Below are 21,003 nucleotides of genomic sequence, written 5' to 3'. Positions count from 1 at the left end.
TGTGCGGACCTATGTGTGTACCCACTCACAGTCTCCTCCAAAGTCATGGCAACTTTATTGTCAGTGTGGGCAGGGCGGGGGGAGGGGCCTCAGTCATGATAGAGGCGCAGGAGGCAGCCCCGGAGGGTGCCCATGTAGCGGTCCCAGAGCGCCTGGTGCCTGCAATGGTAACAGTAATGGTGTTGGCTGATGGTGACTGGATCCCCATGGGCCTGCTCCACGTGCTCTCTACACCTTCACTCGTTTAATCCTCACAAGATTCCTATAAGTAAGCCTTAGTCACCCCCAGCTTATGTCTGAAGGAACTGAGGCACAGAGAGTAAGGAACCTGTCAAGATCAGGTCAGTTTCTCAGCGATGGAGCTGAGACTCTGGTCAATAGAGTGACTTCCAACCCCAGGGCCAAAGAACAGGGAACTCAGAGTCTGCAGGAGGGCTGGGCCCCAGCAGGAGGCCAGCGGGATAAGGAGGCCTGAGGTCTCTCACCGGAAGCCATCCAGGGAGTGGACCGAAGCCGAATACTGATTCAGGAAGAGCCGCACGTCATTCAACGGCCAGTGGTCAGAGCGGCAGGGTTCCACGAACTGTGGGTCCAAGGTAACATCTAGCACTGGCACAGCCCAAGGACAGGCCAGGATGGGGTCAGAGGGCAGCCGGCAGGACAACTCACCTTCTCCACGAGGTCTACAAACAGGTCTCTGACATCCTTATTGTGGGTCAGCTTGGCGGCCACATTCACCAGCCCCCGGGACAGGTTCTGTAGGGCAGGGAGCCTGGGAGTTCTGCCTTCTGCCCGAGAGAGGCTGGGGACTGAGACCACATCTGTCCACCTCCCTCAATCAAGTAATTCCCCATCGTTTAAGAGCTGGCTCCCCCCCAGGGGCAGGCAGAGGAAACAGCAGCAGCACCTGAGGCCAAGAGCAGAGCTGCTGGGGGGAAGGTGGGGAACAGGGCTCTGGAGATTGAAGATGCCCCAGGGACAGAGGCTGGACTGGGCCACATACCTTGAAGTTGGCTTCCATCTCCGAAAAGACACCAAGCTTCCCCCGGAGGGCAGTGCACACCAGGCTGAAGGAAGACAGGGTCAAGGCCAGCACTGCCTGGGCGCCCACTTCAGGCCCTGCCCCACAGACCCTTAGGGTCACCTCTTGTGCAGGTCTAGAAGGTCCTTGTCAGCCACGAGCACCTTGAGCTCCTTCAAGTCCTGGAGAAACTCCTTGTCTAAGTCCATGTCCATGTCATCCACCTGGGAGTCTAAGTGAGGCCCATGAAGGGAATGGAGGTGGGAGACAAAAAATGCCTCCTGTGATAACCTGAGCCTTTCCCCCCACCACCTCATGGCACCCCCACAAGCCAAAAGAGCACGCTGGGTGTGAGAGAGCTGGAGGGACTGGCCCCAAGCCAGAGAGATGCTGTGGGTCCCTTGTCTGCAGACAAGTTATGTGTGGGGACGCTGGGCCGTGAGCAGAAGGGGCTGGGCAGGGGCCCTGAAGAAGAAAGGCTGTTGGGAACAGGGGCCTGCACCTGGGTCAGTGGGGGCCTCACCGACGGCTCCGAGGGTCCAGTTCTGGATCATGAGCTCAGCACAGAAGGCAAAGTCCCCAAAGCTCAGATACTGCAGTTTTTTCTTCCCTGTCTCAAAGCGATTGTTGGCAAAGAAGACGATAGCTGCATAGTCCCTGCGGGGTGGGGAGAGGGGAGTCCATCACGGCTCGAAATTCCTTCTTAGCAAGCAGTTCCCACCTACAATGTCGATGGGACCTCCGTGTTCTGGCCTCTCTCTACCCTAACTCACTGTGTCATGTGTTTCAAGTCATGTCTCTCTGGGCCGCCTCCTCTGGGCAAAGAGAAGGGTTCAGCCTGGGTCTCCTAAGGGACACGGTGGGAGACCACAGGGTAACAGCGATCATTTACTGAGTACTTACTAAGCCCTCGGGACTGTGCCATCATGGGCTTTACCCATGGCACCTCACAACAGTCCAGCTGGTGAACTGCCAGGCTGGAATTCGAACCCAGGCCAGTCTGAACCAATGTACAGCCCAAGAGAGGGATAACCATTGCCCCCGTACAGCAAGGAGGTCATGTGGGTTGGGGCAGAAAATAAGGATCAGCCTCGGCACAAGGAAAGAGTGTGCAGGAGGGGGAGGCAGTTGGCTCCTCACCTGGCCCCTCTCCTGGCCCCTCACCTGGCCAGCCGGTCAGACAGGAGGAAGTGCTGCTGGATGTTATCCACCAGGGAGCCCCGCATTTCCTCCACCACCTTGAAGACTCGCTTAAAGTTGTCAAACTGCAAGGCAGTTAGAGGAGGAGGAAGAGGTTGCTCACCCAATAAACTGTTGGGTGAGCATCCCTCTGTCACTTACCCACCTATCCAATCACCAGACACTGATGGAGTATTTGCTATTCCTTCAACAAACTATTATCTCCTGCATTGGCAGATGGGTTCTTTACCAATGTGCCACCTGGGAAGCCCCATTAATTATTAATACCTCTTATCAATTCCCCAAATGTTCACCAGCTTCTGCCATCTTGCCTTGGATAAATGTTTACTCACTCTTATCAACAAATTCACCCCTATTTTAGCATCATGCTCTCTAGTTCTTCACTAGTTTGTGCTGAAACTGACCTTCCTGGCTAAGCCCCAGGAACTCAAAAAACAGCAAATACTAAGCCATCTTGGGGAGCTCACAAGAGTAACAGAGGAAAATGCTAAAGGCCTAGTAGAAGGCTTACTTCTTCCTGGCACCACTGGCCAGGCTTTTGGAGAAGGTGGTATATGACCACCCCCTTTTCCCCCCGACCCTGCCTTAGATTTCAAGGGGTAGATATGTCCTAAAATAATACCCTGTAAAAATAATACAGGTAGGGGCAGATGAGCAAAAGAAAGCCAGGGGCTGGGGAGTCTAGAGAGGGTGGCAGAGACAGGATGACAGGAGGGTCTGAAGGTCAAGACCAAGGAATGTGGCTGCTATAGGAAAGAGTGGGAACCATTCAAATTTCATGAGCAGAAGAAAGCTAAGGTAAAAATCTAGGCTTCTGAGAGGTCACTCTGGCTCAAGAGTAGGGGATGGCTTGGACGGGGCGAAAAGAGAGGAAATGAAGGCACTGCCACAGAGGTGTTGGAGTGGGCTAGAGGTGAGGCAGGAACCAAAGGGATAGTGCGAAGGGGCAGACGGGTGCAGTGCCCACCTGTCTCCGGCAGCTCTTGAGGGTGATGCCTGTTTTGGTGCTGATATCATCCAGGTCTTTCTTGGTGCCCTTGGACAGTTTTTTGCCCAGCACCTCCCGCACGAAGGCCTCGTCAAAGGCATAATACCTGTGGGGAGTTGGGGACGACACTACTGACTTTCCATAAAAAGAGGGGAGAGGAGAGCTGGCAGGACCTGGGTTTGGCCCTTCCTGCTCTCAACTTTCTCCAGGCTTGGGTAAGTCCCGTCCGTCCCCGGGCTTCATCGTCAGCCTGCAAAATGGGTACATGGCCAGACTGGTTGGTGTCCCCACCACCCGCCAGGTGAGCACCTCTCGATGAGCAGCGCCTGTCGAGACGGCGGGATCTGGAAGATGAGCTGGTGAAGCAGCTTGGGCGGCGCGTGGAGCAGGCGCTCGAGCATGTGGAAAGTCCGGTAGTGGTCCATTGTGTCGCTCTGCAGCACCGCTGCTGTGGCGCCGGTCTGCTCCAGAATTCCCGAGCGCACCCTTAGGGCCACCGCGTCGCTCACTGGGAGGCGAGCGCAGGCATCAGGCCCCGCCCCGCCGACCCTAGAGGTTCTTCAGGGATTTCAGCCCCGAGCCCCAGGCATTTCATACTCCCAGGCCTCTGCCCACTACCCTATAGGATGCCTAGTCCTGGTTCTGCCCCCTCTCCCATCCAAAACAACCGCTCCGCCAGACCGGCTGCCCCAGTCGGCCCCCCACAGACCCGAATAACCGTCCAGCCAAAGGCGATACACGTCCTCATCGATGAGGGTCGTGTTCCCCACGAAGATGTCCAGCTCGCTGGTCATGGCGACGCCCGGACCCGGGCGCTACCGCAGCGCCCCACCAGGAGCGAGCACTGCCCGGGCCCGGCGCGCCGCCGGCGGGCCACTTCCGGGAGCACCAACATTTGTCTCCCGGCACCCGGAGCCAGAAGAGGACCACTTCCGGGACAGAGCGAGTCGGGGCAGGAGCCGCGAGGAAAGAGGCTAAGGCGGAGACGGTTGGGTAGCCCCTCCTCCCAGCGGGAGGGGTAATCTCGGGTTCCTCGGTTCCCAGCCCAGCCCAGCCCACCGCACCCTCACGCCGGCCGGGTTTGCAGGAGGGCATCCAGAGCCAAGGCCTCTAGCTAGTTGCCCCTATCCCGGCGACCTTCACTCTCATATCCTCCTGGTTGTTCTGTGCCCTTTTGCGGGGAGCCCCACTACTTTGACCTGTATCCTAAATGTAGGAGCTCCACAGAGTTCTATGGGGTTCCCAGGTGGCTCAGCGGTAAAGAATCCACCTGCCAATACAGGAGATGCGAGTTCGACCCCTGGATCGGGAAGATCCCCTGGAGAAGGAAATAGCTACCCACTCCAGTATTCTTGCCTGGGCAGTCCTTGGGGTCGCAAAAGAGTAGGACACGACTGAGCGAATAAACAACAACAGGGCTCTATTCTGAATCTTTTTTATGCAAAAAAGTTGTCTGCCCCGTCTTCAAGGGCCCTTGCTGAGAGCCCCTAAGTCCATCCTGCAGATGAGCCCCTCTCCTGAACATGGGGTACCTACTCCCCTGCCAACCGCCCCGCCTCCACCCCTCCAACTAATGACCTCCCTGATACAGCTTAGAGCTCTGTCTGGAAGTCCACATCCAGATGGCCACCAATCTGTAACTCTTTCCACTCTGTTCCCCACAGCCAGACCTGTTGGTTTCCTGATCTGTTTCCTGATCTGTTCCCCGTGCCCCTCCACCTCCACCCCACCGTGTTCCTATCTCAGGAACAGCCCCTACATCCACCCTGTTCTCATACCAGAAACCTGGACTTTCTCCCAGACTCTTCTCTCTCCACATTCGGGTCTGCTGATTTGCCTCCTGAATATTTCTAGTATCTGTTTCGTCCTCTCCACCCCCACTGCACTGTCCAAGCCCAGTCCTTCTGCATAGCTCTCCTTGCCCACTGACACAATGTTCTCAGTAATCTTTCTGCCCACATCCCCTCCCTGTGGCCCATCCCACACAGAGCAGCCCAATCAACCTTTTTTAAAAATGTATTTTCAAAAATGTTACTCCCCTGCTGAAATTCTTACTGGTCTGTGTAAATGCTCCAGCTTAGTATTTAAAGCCCTTAAGAATCTGGCTTCTGACTACCTTTGTTGCCTGCCTTCCTCTCTTACCACTTTTTCTAAGCACTCCCTTTCCAAAACAAACACGAAAAACCAGTTTACTCTCGCTGTTCCTAAAGCATGGAGGCTCTTTCAGTCCCCCGATTTACATCGTGCTATTCTCTCTTCCTCAAATAGCTCGCCAAAGTCCTATACATCTTTCAGGGTCCCTCAGGTAGCACCTTTTTCGGGAAAGCTTCCCAGATGGCCGTAGAACCCACCTGCCAATGCAGGAGACATAAGGGAAGGAGGGCATGGCAACCCACTCCAGTATTCTTGCCTCGAGAATCCCCAGGGACAGAGGAGCCTGCCAGGCTACAGTCCATAGAGCCGCAAAGAGTCGGACACGTCTGAGGCGACTTAGCACGCACTTTGTGGGTAGGGGCAGTCCCTCAAAATGTGGTCTTCATTTGCTTCTTTTTCATCGCAGCTTGTTGCCTCTGCCAGATCAAGACCTCTAAGGACAGTGTAAGGATATGACTCAAGTTTATTTTTGCATAGCCCTTACACACAATAAAAGTTTACTGAACAAACAAATCCGTTGTATGCCCCTCCCACCGGACAGGAAACGGTCTGTGAGAGGGAGAGTAGGCTGATGATGTGAGCCAGGACGTTTGGACTCAAGTTTCCGAGGACTGAAAGCGATGCTCAGTGAGTCGAGACTCTACAGTTCGAGCAAAGCTAGGAAGGATGGAAAGGCGATCCGTCTGGATTTTGTCAGAGGGTAGGCGAAGAGTCGGGGGTCGACACTGGAATCTTGGTTCTTAGAGGGAGCCGAGAGGCCTGGGCTCGAGCTTGAGGCGGTTTGGAATTGGAAGGTAAGAAGCGCCTAGTTTGGGGCTGACTGGCACCGAGGTCTGGGACGCCAATACCCAGAGTCAGCGAGCGTCAGGGACTCCGCGGTCCGAAGTGGGCGGGGAAGGGGTTCATTCTGGGAGCCTGGACCCCGCCCCTTTTCGAGAGAGCTAGCCCTTATTGGCTATTCGTCCGTGACGTCATGGCGCCCCGCCCCGGCGCGCGCCCCGCCGCGTGCCCACCCCCGCGCGGCTGCTGCATCCTACGCTAGCTCCGCCACAGCCTGTCCACTGAGCTGGTGCCTGAGCCCCAGCGGCGAGGAGCTGGTCGTGGGGCTCCTGGGCCGCGGCGGCGGGCAGGCGATGCTCCAGAGGCTTAGGCAGCCATGGAGGCCGAGACGGGCGGCCTGGAGGAGCTGACGGATGAAGAGATGGCGGCTCTGGGCAAGGAGGAGCTGGTGCGGCGCCTGCGGCGGGAGGAGGCGGCGCGCCTGGCAGCTCTGGTGCAACGCGGCCGCCTCATGCAGGAGGTGAATCGGCAGCTACAGGGTCACCTGGGCGAGATCCGCGAGCTCAAGCAGCTCAACCGGCGCCTACAGGCCGAGAACCGCGAGCTGCGCGACCTCTGCTGTTTCCTGGACTCGGAGCGCCAGCGCGGGCGGCGCGCCGCGCGCCAGTGGCAGCTCTTCGGGACCCAAGCATCCCGAGCCGTGCGCGAGGATCTAGGCGGTTGTTGGCAGAAGCTGGCCGAGCTGGAAGGCCGCCAGGAGGAGCTGCTGCGGGAGAACCTGGCGCTCAAGGAGCTCTGCCTGGCGCTGGGCGAAGAGTGGGGTCCCCGAAGCGGCTCCGGCGGCTCGGGGGGCTCTGGCGCTGGGCCGACACCCGAGCTGGCCTTGCCCCCCTGCGGTCCTCGTGACCTGGGCGATGGAAGCTCCAGTACCGGCAGCGTGGGCAGCCCCGATCAGTTGCCCCTGGCCTGCTCCCCAGATGACTGAGGGCACAGCTTCCCGCCGACGCCCGCCCGGATTGCTCCTCAAGCGACGAGACTGCGGTGGACCTGGGGACCCGGACGCCGCCCCGGCTGCGCACGAAGGGCCGATGAAATGGACTTAGAAACCCTAACACTGAGGAAGGCCCCTGGCTCTCGCTGGCGGGGCAGTAGGGGGACTGGAGGCTGGCGTGGAGGGACTTACTGGGGGCTGGGTGGAGGTTAATAAACTGAGGCGGAAGCAGAGCCCATGGCCCGGGCGCGTCTGTTTGGCACTCGCCGGCGTTGGGACAAGGGCGGGGACCATTGGGGATACCATTCCCATCTGGAGGGACTGTAGAACTAAGGTGGCTGATTCCTCCATTACCTCAGTCCTGGGGCGGGATGTGGGACAATGGTGAGCCATTGGCTCCCCTCATCAGGCCCCAGGACACGCCGTGATCCGGCCCCAGAAGTGGCTCCAGCTCCCTTCCCGGCTCCTTCCTGTCCAAGACAATGGGGCAGGAAGCAGGTGCTGGGGTCCTAAAACCCACTCAGCCGCCTCCCGAGAGGCTGGAAGGGGCCTAACAGCGCCCTCCGGTGGCACACGCGGGAGCACTGTGGGTCCCCCACCGGGAGGAGGATAATCCTCTTGGCTTGGCACCTCACAGCACTTCTCTTCCTCTTCTCAGTCCTGGAGATGAGGCAGAACAGATGTAGCCTCATTTGTCAGATAAGAAAATTGAGGTCCAGAAATATCAGTTTGTCCAAGGTCAGGTAGTAAGTTGGTGGAGCTGAAATGGAAGCCTGAGGCTTCTGGTTCCAAATGGTCTCCCTTTAGCCTCTGGGTCCAATGAGAGCAGGCTAGAGCTTCAAGCCTTTTATTCCATTTTGGCAGGTTTGTATAAAAATACTCTCTTTAGGAAAATAAATAGCAGCTGCCCACGCTGTGGAGGCTTGGAGCTAAAGTCTTCTCAGAGCTGGGGGCTGCAGGTCAGCTCTGGCACTCTCCTGAGCCGTTCCTTTTAGGAGGCGCTGGCAGAGTGTCCTGGTTCAATAACCTGGTGCTGCTGGCAGTGGGGCTGGGTGAGTTAGTGTTCTAGGCTGGTAGAGTATCATCTTCTGTCAGGGGTAGGGTTGGGTGGATCACAGGAAGAGGCGATGAAGACCATAGGGGTGATCTGCAGGGGATTAGGGTTCCAGAGGACCTCTGAGAATCTACAAAGTCCCTTGGGAGCTGCCTGGAATTTTCTCCAACAAATGGGAACTATTTTGTCTATGATTTAGTGCAAATTGTGCTAGAGAGGCCAGCTCTGGAGAACCAGTGGGCAGCTTTGGCTCTACTAGGAAGCAAAATATGCTCAGTCTTGTCTGGAGGGATGGAGAAGAATCTGTTGGGGTTGGATATGGGATATGATCCAGGCCAGCTGGACCAATGAGCAGGGAAATACTGGTTAGGGTGGCACCCACAGGGAGCGGGAGCTGGAGTGCCTCATAAGGCCAGGAGGGTTGGGGAGCCCAGGGGATCAGAGGAGGGGTCCCCACTGCTGCTGCTACTCTTGCGATGGGCTGAGGCACAGGGCTCTGGCGTGCTGGGGTAGGTGAAGACCAGACTGGGGGTGAAAGGAGTCAGGGAGGGTGTGGTCATGAGCGTGGGAGTGTGCAATGCTTCGGGTTCAAGTACAGGCCCTGGGGAAAGGGAGATACATGGCACAGGGCGGGAGGGGCCTGGCGGGCTGCCACTGGCACCACCTGTGTCGCTGCTTTCGCTCTCTTTGGCCCCTTCCGGGATTTTGCAGATGGGGCGGTGGGCTTCGAGCACCAGCTCCAGGCGCTCCTTCTGCTTCTGCAGCTCCTCAATCTCTCGCTGCAGTCCAGATTTCTCATCTTCCAGTTTGTCAGTCTCCTGTGGACGATAAGGAAAGGAGTCAAGAAGAAGAGGGCTGAATGTCGCAGAGCCTCCCGCGGTGGTAGTGATTGGCAGGTTGGGGCGCGGGGGAGGGGAGGCTGGGGGGAGTAGCGAGTCTCCATCAAGTCTGGACTACAACTCCCATGAGCTCATGGGAGAAAATGGGCACGATTCCCATCAGGCTCGGGGGCACCTTCGAAGGATATTGTCGGGCCTGCTTCAGCTCTGCTGCGTTCAGAGCGAGACACGCTGCAACTAATTTTTAACCCCTTTTTCCTCGCGCAGTGCCGCTCCAACGGGGAGTTTGGGGGAGGGGATGTATCTAATGGCGCCCCCTGGGGCCCTTGGGAACTGGGGACCCTCTGAGATTGGGTGGGCCGGGACCACGGCACCCTCTGCACTCGCTAGTGCTCACCGCCTGCAGGAAGTCAGTCAGTTCTTTCCTCCGGTTCCTGCACTTGGCCGCGGCTAGCTTGTTCCTCTCCCGTCTCACTCGACGGCGTTCCTCCTCCTCCGGGCTGATCTGGGGGAAGGAGGGGTACAGAGAGCAGTGAGGCGGACTCTGCGCTGCTGGCCCAGTGGTAGGACCCTGGCGGAGGGCATGGCAGCGCAGGGGCACCCTCAGACTGCACTCTGGGGACCTCCCCACCCTGACGGGTTCTGTATTTAGTAAGCTTGGATAAGTCAAATTTCCTCCTCACTCCCAGCTTTTGCTTCCTATGATTCCTCTGGGAATGACCTCCCTGTCCCTCTATAAATCCTAACCCTCCTCTCGCAGGACTCAACTGAGATCCCTCAGGCCACCACGACCCTTCCTGGAAGTCTTCTGTTATTCCACCACTATAAGTGGCCATTGCAGCCACTCTTTTTCAAAGGAACCTCATTCTTCTCAGTCATTTGATAACCAAACCTCCTCTTCCCCAGGGCCTGTAAGCAGAGGCTAATGAGAGGCTAAGAGAGGCTAATGAGAGCTTCTATGTAGTTATTTATTGGGAACCTACTGTATGGCAGCTAAGTGCTTTACATGGATCCTTAACCTAGCTTCTCTTGTAAGGAGCCAAAAGCCAGGAAAGATGAATAACTTGTGGTTCCAGAGCAGAAATTAAAATCCATGCACTCTGGGGCTTCCCTGGTGGTCCAGTGGTTAAGAATCTGCTTTGCAATGCTGGAGACACTGGTTTGATCCCTAGTCCAGGACGATCCCACATGCTGCAGAGCAACTAAGCCTATGTACCACAACTACTGAGCCAGCGCTGTAGAGCCTGTGCTCCGCAACAAGAGAAGCCAACACAATGAAAAACCTGCACACCACAAGGAAGCATAGCCCCTGCTTGCTGCAGCTAGAGGAAGTTTGAGAGCAGCAACGAAGACCCACCAAAGCCAAAAAATAAATAAATCTTTAAAAAAAATCCATGCACTCTATTTAACACTGAGAAAGGGGCCAGCTGATGGACACTACCTCTCCCGAAAAGAACCCCATTCATAGCCCGTCTAGGAGTACCCAGGATCAAAGAGACGTGGCTGAAGGAAGTCCAGGAGCCTCCCTCTGGGGCTTACACCATGGTCTCCTTCCATCTGGTCACAAAAGCCAGCCATTCTTTTTCTGGAAAAGCCAACCCTGACTAATCACACATCTTTCTCAGGATTCTAACTGTCCTTTCCATCCTCTACCCTGCTGTCAGAGCAAACTCATTAAGGGACAGCCCTCACCCACTACAGTCTCAGATACTGAAATGCCCCAGGGAGAAGAAAGAGGAACTAGTCCCTTAAAGACCCTCCAGCTCTTAATCATTTATTTGGGCAAGGACTTTATTACTAGCAGTGAGCAGCCAAAAACCCTGGTTTGGAAGGCAAGTGTTCCCAGCTCTTTCAACTTCAAGCCTTCTCTTACCTCCTGGTGAGACACTGTGGCTTGGTGGGTATGATCTGACTTTAGAATTGGACAGTCCTGTCTCATTACTCACTGCTTGTGTGACCTTGGGCAAGTGACTATCTCTCTGTGCCTTCATCTCCTTAGCTGTAAAATGGGGGAAAGCCAGAGTTCATTCCCAAGAGGGGTTTTGTGAGGATTAAATGAGTTAGAAAAATTGAGACTCAAGAGTAGCTGAAGGAAACCCTTTCTGTTCTCTTCTCAGCAACAGAGCATAAGCCCACCCTCTCCATACCTGTCATCAGGTGGAGCCCCTCTACTGCCCACACAGCTTTCCACATATACACCTTACATGTTCTCACCTCTACATCCATTCCTGCTCCTCCCATCCCCTCTACTTGGAATGTCTTTTCCATCATCTTTCTCCCTGTGCAAATCCTACCCATCCTTCTAGGCTAATATGCCTCCACCTCCAGGCAGCCTTCCCTGATCCAGAAGTGACCGCATTGCCCTCTGGGTCTCTCCAAGGGCTCTCATCACTTTCTGTCTTGGCCAATAGTAATCAGTGGGCCTATTCTCCCCATGCCCCTTCTCAGCCTGTGTTCTGCTTCTGGACAAGAGTTTATTTTCTGCACCTCAGCACCCCTGTGGACTCAAGAACCTTCGTGAGCACCTCTGCTTCTTACCTGTTCACAGGGCCGGCGACGCACCCCTGGAGTTGGGCCCAGGGCTCTGATGACTCCTGGCCGGGGCTGCGGGGGACTGTACGGGGGATAGGCCAGAGGCCTGGGGTAGCTGCCGGGTCCCAGGAAGTGAGGCTGAACCATCCACTGCAGCTCCTGGTTGCCACTCACAGTGTTGATGCTTGGCACGAGGTGGAACTTCTGAGGGATAAGACATGGAGGGCCAGGGATAAGGTCTGTGTGGACTGAGGGGCTTCCAGTAATAAAGTGTGAATTCCAGGTGCTGTCCCAGCCACTTTAAAAATACTGACTCCTTATAATTTGAACAATAGTATCTTCATTTTAAGGGCTTCCCTGGTGGCTCAGCGATAAAGAATCTGCCTACATTTCTGATGCCAATGCAGGAGATGCAGGTTTGATCCCTAGGTCAGGAAGATATCACTTGGTGGAGAAAATGGCAACCCACTCCAGTATTCTTGCCTGGAGAATCCCATGGACAGAGGAGCCTGGTGGGCTGCAGTCCATGGGGTTGCAAAGAGTCGGACACGACTTAGTGACTAAATAACAACAAATCTTCATTTTCAGACAGGAAAACGGTTGTCCCTAGACAGACAGTTAATAAGTGGGAAGTGAGACTTGGGCCCAAGTGGTCAGGGTCTTACCAACTCCTGCACCCTGCCTGAGTCCCATCTGCACAAAGAAGATAATGACAGTCCCAGGAAGATTCCATGGGGAAGGAAATGGCAACCTGCTCCAGCATTCTTGCCTGGGAAATCCCATGGACAGAGAAGCCTGGCGGGCTAAAAGTCAGACACAACTGAGCGACTAAGCACAACTTCAAGGGTGACTATGAGAATCAGGTAAGAGAATGTGTGTGCGACAGAGCCTGGCAAGTGGTGGGTACCCAACATACCAGGGCCATGGTAGGCAAGAGCCACTGCTCTGGGTTCAAGCTAGCCCAGTTCTGATCTTAGCTCAGTCATTTACTGGCTGTCAGGGTAAATTATTTATCCTCAATATGCCTCCATTTCCTTGTTTTTAATATTGTCATAGGTGAGGATCATTTCCCTGATGCCAAGAAGTACCCTTCAGTAGCTCTGAGTTCACAGTTTAATTGACAAATTAAAAAAAAATAGTGGCACAAAATGACGGCTTTTAAAATCAATGGGGTCTTAGATTCTGTGAGACAAGGTAAAAAATGAAGTGGAAAGTGCCCAGCACAATGCAAGACTGCACAATATGCGCTGCCACGATTCTTTCAGCCAGAAATGTGAGGAATGGGTTGAGATAGGGACTCAGTGTTCCGGAGGAGAACTGAGTTCAAGCCCTGGGGCTGGGCCCTGGGTGTGGGCGCCCAGCCGTCCGGGAAGCTCCCTCAAGCCCAGGCAAGTCTAGACAGCAGTGTCCCCGGCTCAGCGCTGCGGGCCCAGTGGCCCAATGACCCTAGTTCCCGGCCTACGTACCGCCGGCGGCATCTCCCGCTCCCGACGTTGTCAGGGCCCGGGCCGCTCCGGGCCAGGAAGGGAGGGGCGCCCGGGGTGAGTCACCCACCGTGACTCGGCCGCCGTGACTCGGCGGAACGAACGCCACTCCTGCCCTCCCCTAGCGACACGTGCTCATCGCCCCTCGACAGGAAATTGGCACCTGCAGCCTCCCGGGTCCCCCCAACCGGCAGCGGGCGCCGTTCGGTGTCGCGAGTCGGGGGCGCGGGAGTTGCCGGTTGCATGACCCCGCGCACGTCCCGGCAACCTCGCGGTCTCCACCCGCCCCAACCCGTAAAGCCAATCTCCCGGAGCCCACCAGCTCCACTGCGGCTGGAGGGGGATGAGGACTTGGCGACGGAGTGGACAGGGACAAACAAACGGGCAGGCATACGGACGGCCACAGACAGACTGCCCAGGATTCCCAGTCTGTCCGGGCAAGCCGGCTGCGGGAGCCAGTGCGTGGGGACCTCACGGCCGCGGCTCAGACTCCGGACCTCGGAAATGTCGTCCGAGATGGTGGATCGGACCCTCTCTGATCCGGTCCGGGCTGGGCCTAATCCCGAACCAAAGGGGTCCCCTTCCGAAGCAGATGGGACAAAGAAATTAACGGTGAACAGGAGGAAGGAAAGGAGGTAATAGAGACGGAGGGACAGAGAGACAACGGACAGAGAGGGGAAGGGGGACGCGCGCGAGGTCCGATGCTCGCAGAGATGTGTCCCTCCCGCCGCGCGCGCTCCGCTGGGCTGTGAGGCAGAAAGTGCCTTTGGACAGCGGAGAGTGGGCAGGATCCGCTGCCACCGCTCCGAGACCTGGTCCCTCCCCCGGTTCCCGGTCCCAGTCCCCGAGTGTGCCGGAGCGGCCCGCGCTCTCCTCGGCGCTGTCCACCTGGGGACTCCAGGAGTCGGGTTCCTCTCACCTGCTGGCCTGTGGCCGGGGGCTGCGTCGGGCCGCCGTACGCACCGCCGGCGCCGGAGCTCGGTCCGGGTTCCCCGTAGTCTCGGAACATGCCCTGGGTTGGCGGCTCTGTGGGGTCCGCGTCGGCGGCTTAGGTTCTGACTCACTCGCTCCTCGCGGAGTCTTTTCTTTTTATGAATGAAAAGTCCTCGGGCTGAACCACTTCTACTGGGGTGGGGGGGGCGGGGGAGGGCGGGCGTTTCGCCGCGGCTCTGGTCACCTCCAGGCTCCACCTCTCCAGACGCGCCGCCTTTTATCAATCCGCCCTGAACTTTTTTGTCGCCTCCCACAGCCCAGTAGCCGACGGACTCTCGGTGGGGAAAAGGGGCGGATCTGGCGGCTCCCAGGGACAGCCGCGGGCCCGCCCCCTCTGACGTAGCTGCCCAAACATGGTGCGATTTCCTCGCCGCGCCCAGGTGGAGCGAAGGATTCCCCCGCGGACCTATGTACCTGAGAGCAGCTGGGCGCCCCGCCCAGCTCCGCCCCGCCCCCAAGCGCCGACTTAGCCTCCGCCCCCCCCTCCGCGGTCACCCCCACCGCAGCCCCACTGCTTGGTCTAGCCTAGTGTTTGCATGCGTAAAATGGGACAAAATAATCACAGAGCGACCTTGCCACGCGTGGGAAGTTGGAATGAAGAATATGAAAGAAGTCTGGAAACTGTACATCGGATTATAAATGTGATTGATGTTACTAGTATTACCATCATTATCACCTACAGGGTGCTTATTCATGCCCGGAACCATGCTATTGCCATCCAAGTCGTGACATGAGTCCCCTTCACTGGCGCTGTTTTAAGGTTCAAGTATATGAAAAAGTGAACAAATGACAAACCATAGTTACAAAAATGGTGTATATTTTAAATAATTACAAGGACATGTTAATACTTTGAACTACCCACAAATACAATGCAATACAATCGCCTTACTCACAGGATAATTTCAGGAACTGTAGCAAGTTTTAATTCAGAGCCCCTACCAGTAGTGAGAGCCTGTCAACTGAGCCAACTGGACACAGTTCTGTGTTCTGATAAACGCTATCTTCCTCAAATACTGTAATTGCTCTTCCAGGACTGTGTTGTCATCAGCCTTGTTTGGAGATTATGTCAAAGTTCTGTGTGAATGTGAGGCCAGGACCAAATGTCAACAACCAAAAACCAACAACCCTGGGAGGCAGGTGCCTTTATCAGCCCCATTTTGCAGATGGGGAAACTGAGGCCTGAACAGAGTAAGGAGCTGCCAGCATCACACAACTACAGAGAGAGCGCGCTGGGCTGTCCTGCTTTCCACTGGTACCTCCTTTTGATTGGCTCCAGTTTTGTCCTCACAGAAGGGAGATTTCACGAAGATGGGGTCCTTGACTGCCTTCCTCAGGGACAGGGGCCATGGTTGGTGGAAATATTCAGGACTTAGAACCAAGAGGCCAGCTTGGCCCTGGGCTTCCCGTCCCAGAGCTACCATTTTCTGTCTCTGTTATACCCTGGGCAGGTCACCTTCCTTCTGAGTCCCGCTCCCAGTGGGAATAATTGAGCCTCCTGCTGACCTCATGGGGCGGCTGTGGGATCAAATGAGATCACAAATGTGAAAGTGCTTTGTAAGCTGTAAAGTGAGGCACACTCAGAAGGTAGCTACCAGTCTGGTGCCTCTCCCTTTTCCTTATTCTACTCAGCGGTTGTCATTGTCTAAAAAGAAAAGAAACCACCAGCAGTTTACCAGAATGAGAAATACATGGGTGTGTGTATGTGTATGTGTGTGTGAGCGTGCATACATGCGTATGTGCACATATGTGTGCATAAGGGGGGGGAGAGGCAGTGTGACTCATGGAAAAGAACATATGTGCTGGAATCATATGCCTGGGTTCTGAGTTCGAGTTCTGCTTGGGCTGCTCGCCAGCTGTATGACCTGGGTGAGGCGCACAATCTTTCAGAGCCTCATCTGTGAAATGAGGACATCTGGTAACTACAAAATGATAAACATCTCAGGGTTGTTGGAGAATAGATATCAAATAATGTCCCATGCTGCGTAGAGCATATAGTAAGAATTCGACAAATAGCAACAAAAAATGCATGTTAAGAAAAAGCACCATGGGTGGGAGCTTTGGGGGTTCTGATCACATGCTAAGGTACTCGTGTGCACGCACACACACTGATATCTGAAATCCTTGGCTGAGCTCAAGCAGGACAGGTCAGAGTGACAGAGGCAGACAGGTGGTGGCACATGGGAAGCTTTGACTGCGTTTGTTTGCTGGCTCCAGAAACACAGCCTGGAACAGTAACTGAGCAGGGGCTCAGGTCTCAAGTGTGTGTGTGTGTGTGTGTGTGTGTATGATTACATGGCTCTGAAAGTCCCTTCCTGCTCTAACCGTTGGTGGAGCCACAAGGAGGTCTTTTCAGAGGCTGCACATTCCAAGCTTCTCAGTCACTAACTCCCGCCTCGTGGCTGCAGTAACGTTCCTGGCCCTTGACCTCACTAGCTCCCACCCAGGGAGGCCTGGTGAGAATCCCAGGGGGCCACAGCGATTTCAGGAGTCTGGGAGCTGGGAGGTCTGAGAGATCCAGGCCTTGTCCTTTGGCAGCTGTGTGAGCCCAGCTCGATCAATTTCCCTCTCTGAGCCCCAGACAGTCCCCACCTCCTGGGGCTGCAGTGAGGCAAAAGGAGGTAGTGGATGAGGCTGTTTTGCACCCAGTAGGTTCTGTCAGTGCCCCCAGGGCACTGAGGTGATGTTTATGTTTTCCAGTTTCCGTTCACTTTTTACGTTGAAGTTTACTTTTTTAAATTGAGGTGAAATTCACATAACATACTATTATCCATTTTAAAGCGTACACTTGAGTGGGATTTTGTGTCTGCACGAGATTGTGCAACCACTACTTCTCTCTAGTTTCAAAACTTGTTAAATCATTCCAGATTTAAAACACTCCATGTCCATTAAGTGCTAGTGCTCAGTCGTGTCTGACTCTTTACAACAGCATGGACTGTAGTCCATCCGCCTCCTCTGTCCATGGGATTTCCTAAGCAAGAATATTGGAGTGGGTTGCCACTTCCTCCTCCAGGGGATCTTCCTGACCCAGGGATCAAACCCACATCTCCTGCGTCTACCTGCATGTTTACCTGCGTTGGGAGGTGGATTCTTTCCTGCTGAACCACCTAGAAAGCCCGTTGAGTAATGGCTCCCAATTCCCTGGTAACCATGTTCCCATCCCCTGGTAACCACTAATCTGCTTTCTATCTCTACAGATTTGCCTGATCTGGACACTTCATGTAAATGAAATTATACAATTTGTGACCTTTTGTGTCTGGTTTCTTTTACTTAGCATAATGTTTTCCAGGATCGTCAATATTATAGGATATATCAACACTTCATTCCTTTTTATGGCTGAATAATAGTCTATTGCATGGCTATACCACCATTCATTTATTCATCAGTTGATGGAATTGGGTTGCTTCTACTTTCTGGCTATTATGAATAATTCTTCTATGGACATTTGTGTACAAACTTTCGTGTGAACATATGTTTCCATTTATCTTGGGAATATACCTAACAGTGGAATTGCTGGGTCATATGGTAACTGTATGGCTCACAACAAATTGTGGAAAATTCTTAAAGAGATGGAAATACCAGACCACCTTACTTGTCTCCTGAGAAACCTGTATGCGGGTCAAGGAGCAACAGTTAGAACCTTACATGGAACAACTGACTGGTTCAAAATTGGGAAAGGAGTATGAGCAGGCTGCATATTGTCACCCTGTTTATTTAACTTACATGCAGAGTACATCATGGAAAATTCCGGACTGGATAAAGCACAGGCTGGAATCGAGATTGCCAGGAGAAATATCAATAACCTCAGATATGCAGATGATACCACTCTAATAGCAGAAAGTGAAGAGGAATTCAAGAGCCTCTTGATGAGGGTGAAAGAGGAGAGTGAAAAAGCTGGCTTAAAACTCAACATTCAAAAAACTAAGACCATGGCATCCAGTTCCATTACTTCCTGGTGAATAGAAGGGGAAAAAGTAGAAGCTTAACAGATTTTATTTTCTTGGGCTCCAAAATCACTGCAGAGGGTGACTGTAGCCATGAAATTAAAAGATACTTGCTCCTTGGAAGGAAAGCTATGACAAACCTAGACAACGTACTAAAAAGCAGGACATTGCTTTGCTGACAAAGGTGTATATGGTCAAAGCTATGGTTTTTCCAGTAGTCATTATGGATATGAGAGTTGGACATAAAGAAGTCTGAGCACTGAAGAACTGGTGCTTTCTAATTGTGGTGCTGGAGAAGACTCTTGAGAGTCCCTTGGGAAGCAAGGAGATCCAACCAGTCCATCCTAAAGGAAATCAGTCCTGAATATTAATTGGAAGGACTGATGCTGAAGCTGAAGCTCCAGTACTTTGGCCACCTGATGCGAAGAGCTGACCCATTGGAAAAGACCCTGATGCTGGGAAAGATTGAAGACAGGAGGAGAAGAGGGCCGCAGAGGATGAGATGCTTTGATAGCATCACCAACTTAATGGATATGAATTTGAGCAAACTCCAGGAGACAGTAAAGGACAGGGAAACCTGGCGTGCTGTAGTCCATGGGGTTTCAAAGAGTCAGACACAACTTAGCGACCGAACAACAATGATGGTAATTTTCTGTGTAATCTTGTGAGGAACTGTCTCACTGTTTTACAAAGTGCTTGTACCGTTTTACATTCTTACCAGCAGTGGCTGAGAGTTCTAATTTTTCTACATTCTTGCCAACATATTATTTTCTGTATTTAAAATACATCCTAGAGGGTGTGAAGTGGTGGTATCTCATTGTATCTTGATTTTCATTTCCTTAATAGCCACTCATGTTCCTTAATGACCAGTGAACATCTTTTCATGTGCTTGTTGCCCATTTGTATATATTTTTTGGGCGAATGTCTATTTAGATCTTTTGCTATTTTTAATATTCTTTTTTCTTTTTGTTGTTGAATTATACAAATCCTTTGTTTATTCTGGCTACCAAACACTTATCAGATAAATAATTTGCAAATATTTTCACCCATTCTGTAGGTTGTCTTTTCACATTCCTCATGATGTACTTTGATGCATAAAAGGTTTTATAATTTTTTTAAAGTCCAATTTATCTGTTTTTCCTTTCATTGCTCATGCTTCCAGTGTCCAATCTGAATCTGTTGCCAAAGTTGGGGTCATGAACATTCATCCTGATGTTTTCCTCTAATAATTTTATAGTTTTGGTTCTTATTTTTAGGTCGTTGACAAAATTGCAGTTTAGTGTACATAAAGTCCACTCATCCATTATGTTCAGGTCAATGATTTTTTTTTACATGTATGTACACACATGTATCTACTGCCCTGATCAAGGTATGGGATATTTCCAACAGCCCACACCTCTTTGTGTCTCCTCCCAGTCACCACCCACCATCCATACATAACCACTATACTGACTTCTGTATCGTCATAGATCAGTTTTGCCTGTTCTTGAACTTCACGTAAATGGAACCATATAGAATGCACTCTCCTGGGTCTCATTTCTTTTACTCAGCATATCTGAGGGATTCATTTACATTGTTGGGTGAAGCAGTAGCTTGGCCTTTTCCATTACTGTGTAGTATTCTATTGCACAACTATCCCATAATCCTTCTCTCCATTCTCCTTCTGCTGATACTGAGGGCTTTCTGAGTTTGGGCTCTTATGAATAAGACTTCTGTGAGCATTCTTTTTGATTTTCAAGTCATGCCCAAACTCATGCGAGATTTTAGTTCCCTGCTCAGGGATCGAACCCACATCCCCTGCAGTGGTAGTGTGGAGTCCTAACCAATGGATCACCAGGAAGTCTGTGCATTCTTGATATGTCCTTCCATGGCCAATTGCACTCACTTCTCTTGGCTGTGCGCCCAGGGGTGGAACTGCGGGTCACAGGGTACTCGTTAGTTTGGCCTTGATTCTCTCCAACAGTTCCCATCCCAACAGCAATAGGTCAGAGTTCCAGTCTCCCTACATCTGGAGGTGACATTTCAGTTCATGTCCACGAAGATTTCTTCCCTTTGGGCCTGGCCCTATCCTGTCTAACCTGGATACTCCCCACAGCCTCCAGCTTGCTCCCTTCCCTCCACTTTCCACCCAGCAGCCTGAGGGATTTTCTATTTTATTTTTATTTACTTATTGTTGGGCTCCTGGCTTGTGAGATCTTAGTTTCCCAACCAGGGATCAAACCTGGGTCCCTGGCAGTGAAATTGGCGAGTCCCAAACTCCCCAAGGAAGTCCCCTGAGGAATTTTTAAAACCCTGACAATATTCACAGAAGAATCTTTCATAGTTCTGACCACTTTGCCCTCAGACTTGGACCTCTCCAAGCCACGGACCATTTCAAATTGCTTCTTAGGAGGGCCTGGGGTCTGGTAAGAGGTAGGGTCCGGACGCTTGACATATTATGTATTGTTTTAGGTTGTGTGTTGATTGAGAGGCTTGAAGGGCCAAGAGAGTCATATACTAGTGTCTCACACTCATGCATGTTGTTGTTGTTGTTTAGTCTCTCAGTCGTGTCTGACTCTTTGCGACCTCATGGACTGTAGCCCACCAGGCTCCTCTGTCCATGGGATTTTCCAGGCAAGAATGCTGGAGTGGGTTGCCATTTCCTTCTTCCGGTATCTCTTATGAACCAGCCACTATTTGAAGTAATTCATTAATGCTCACAACCATCTCTAGAGACAGATAATAACGTACACCTATTTCACAGATTAGGGAATGGAGGCATAGAGAAATTGAGCAAACTGCTAAAAACCACACAGCAAGGAAATGGTGGAGCCAGGCTGTGAAAGTAAGCAGTCAGTCTCCAGAGCCTGAGCTCCTCACTGCCTTGTTAGTCTGTCCCTTGAAAGCAGCCAGAATCCTGAACATGGGGAGAGGCTGTTCCCTCTGCCCAGGATGCCTGCCCTCACCCCCTTGCCTGGCCAGCTCTCATCCTGCAGGTGCCAGTCTCCCCTCCACTTCCTCAGGAGGCCTTCCTCGAGTCCTTAACC

At 53.1% G+C, this 21,003-nt stretch overlaps 3 protein-coding genes and 1 long non-coding RNA gene across 16 annotated transcripts; 2 read left to right on the top strand and 2 right to left on the bottom strand.

Moving 5' to 3' along the window:
- Positions 1 to 38: 38 nt before the first annotated feature.
- Positions 39 to 4,070, bottom strand: FIBP (FGF1 intracellular binding protein). 7 transcript variants are annotated; one of them, XM_081532240.1, is made up of 10 exons: positions 3,915 to 4,070; positions 3,519 to 3,717; positions 3,189 to 3,315; positions 2,186 to 2,286; positions 1,524 to 1,678; positions 1,145 to 1,253; positions 1,004 to 1,067; positions 670 to 756; positions 486 to 583; positions 39 to 159 (listed from the first exon to the last, which is right to left on the bottom strand). In XM_081532240.1, the coding sequence occupies exons 1-10, from the start codon at positions 3,955 to 3,957 to the stop codon at positions 90 to 92; spliced, it is 1,053 nt and encodes a 350-aa protein (XP_081388366.1). In that variant the 5' UTR covers positions 3,958 to 4,070; the 3' UTR covers positions 39 to 89. The 7 variants fall into 7 exon arrangements, with proteins under 7 accessions (XP_081388366.1, XP_081388369.1, XP_081388368.1 ...); XM_081532243.1 differs by having other exon boundaries at positions 39 to 262; positions 1,545 to 1,678; XM_081532242.1 differs by having other exon boundaries at positions 1,545 to 1,678.
- A 1,570-nt stretch (positions 4,071 to 5,640) lies between these two features.
- On the top strand, positions 5,641 to 7,367 carry CCDC85B (coiled-coil domain containing 85B). Its single transcript, XM_081532250.1, has one exon. It carries the CDS (start codon positions 6,520 to 6,522, stop codon positions 7,126 to 7,128), a length of 609 nt encoding a protein of 202 aa, XP_081388376.1. The 5' UTR covers positions 5,641 to 6,519; the 3' UTR covers positions 7,129 to 7,367.
- Positions 7,368 to 7,965: 598 nt separating this feature from the next.
- FOSL1 (FOS like 1, AP-1 transcription factor subunit) lies at positions 7,966 to 14,109 on the bottom strand. Of its 7 annotated transcripts, XR_014066260.1 has the most exons (5): positions 13,963 to 14,109; positions 11,566 to 11,763; positions 9,425 to 9,527; positions 8,853 to 9,006; positions 7,966 to 8,281 (listed from the first exon to the last, which is right to left on the bottom strand). XR_014066260.1 is itself a non-coding variant. In XM_081532244.1 (4 exons), the coding sequence occupies exons 1-4, from the start codon at positions 14,050 to 14,052 to the stop codon at positions 8,593 to 8,595; spliced, it is 810 nt and encodes a 269-aa protein (XP_081388370.1). In that variant the 5' UTR covers positions 14,053 to 14,109; the 3' UTR covers positions 8,471 to 8,592. The 7 variants fall into 7 exon arrangements, 6 of the variants coding, with proteins under 6 accessions (XP_081388370.1, XP_081388373.1, XP_081388371.1 ...); XM_081532244.1 differs by lacking the exon at positions 7,966 to 8,281 and having other exon boundaries at positions 8,471 to 9,006; positions 9,425 to 9,532; XM_081532247.1 differs by lacking the exons at positions 7,966 to 8,281; positions 13,963 to 14,109 and adding an exon at positions 13,363 to 13,763 and having other exon boundaries at positions 8,471 to 9,006; positions 9,425 to 9,532.
- Positions 14,110 to 15,163: 1,054 nt separating this feature from the next.
- LOC145522941 (uncharacterized) lies at positions 15,164 to 19,103 on the top strand. The gene is made up of 2 exons (XR_014066261.1): positions 15,164 to 15,951; positions 18,712 to 19,103. It is a non-coding gene; the product is annotated as an uncharacterized LOC145522941 (long non-coding RNA).
- The last annotated feature ends 1,900 nt before the right edge of the window (positions 19,104 to 21,003 follow it).

This window comes from Giraffa tippelskirchi, chromosome 10 (genome assembly GCF_054371585.1).
Source record: "Giraffa tippelskirchi isolate mGirTip1 chromosome 10, T2T-mGirTip1v1.2.pri, whole genome shotgun sequence".
Lineage (NCBI taxonomy): Eukaryota > Metazoa > Chordata > Mammalia > Artiodactyla > Giraffidae > Giraffa > Giraffa tippelskirchi.
Note: the sequence above shows the minus strand (reverse complement) of the source record. Positions and strands in the feature narration are given on the sequence as shown.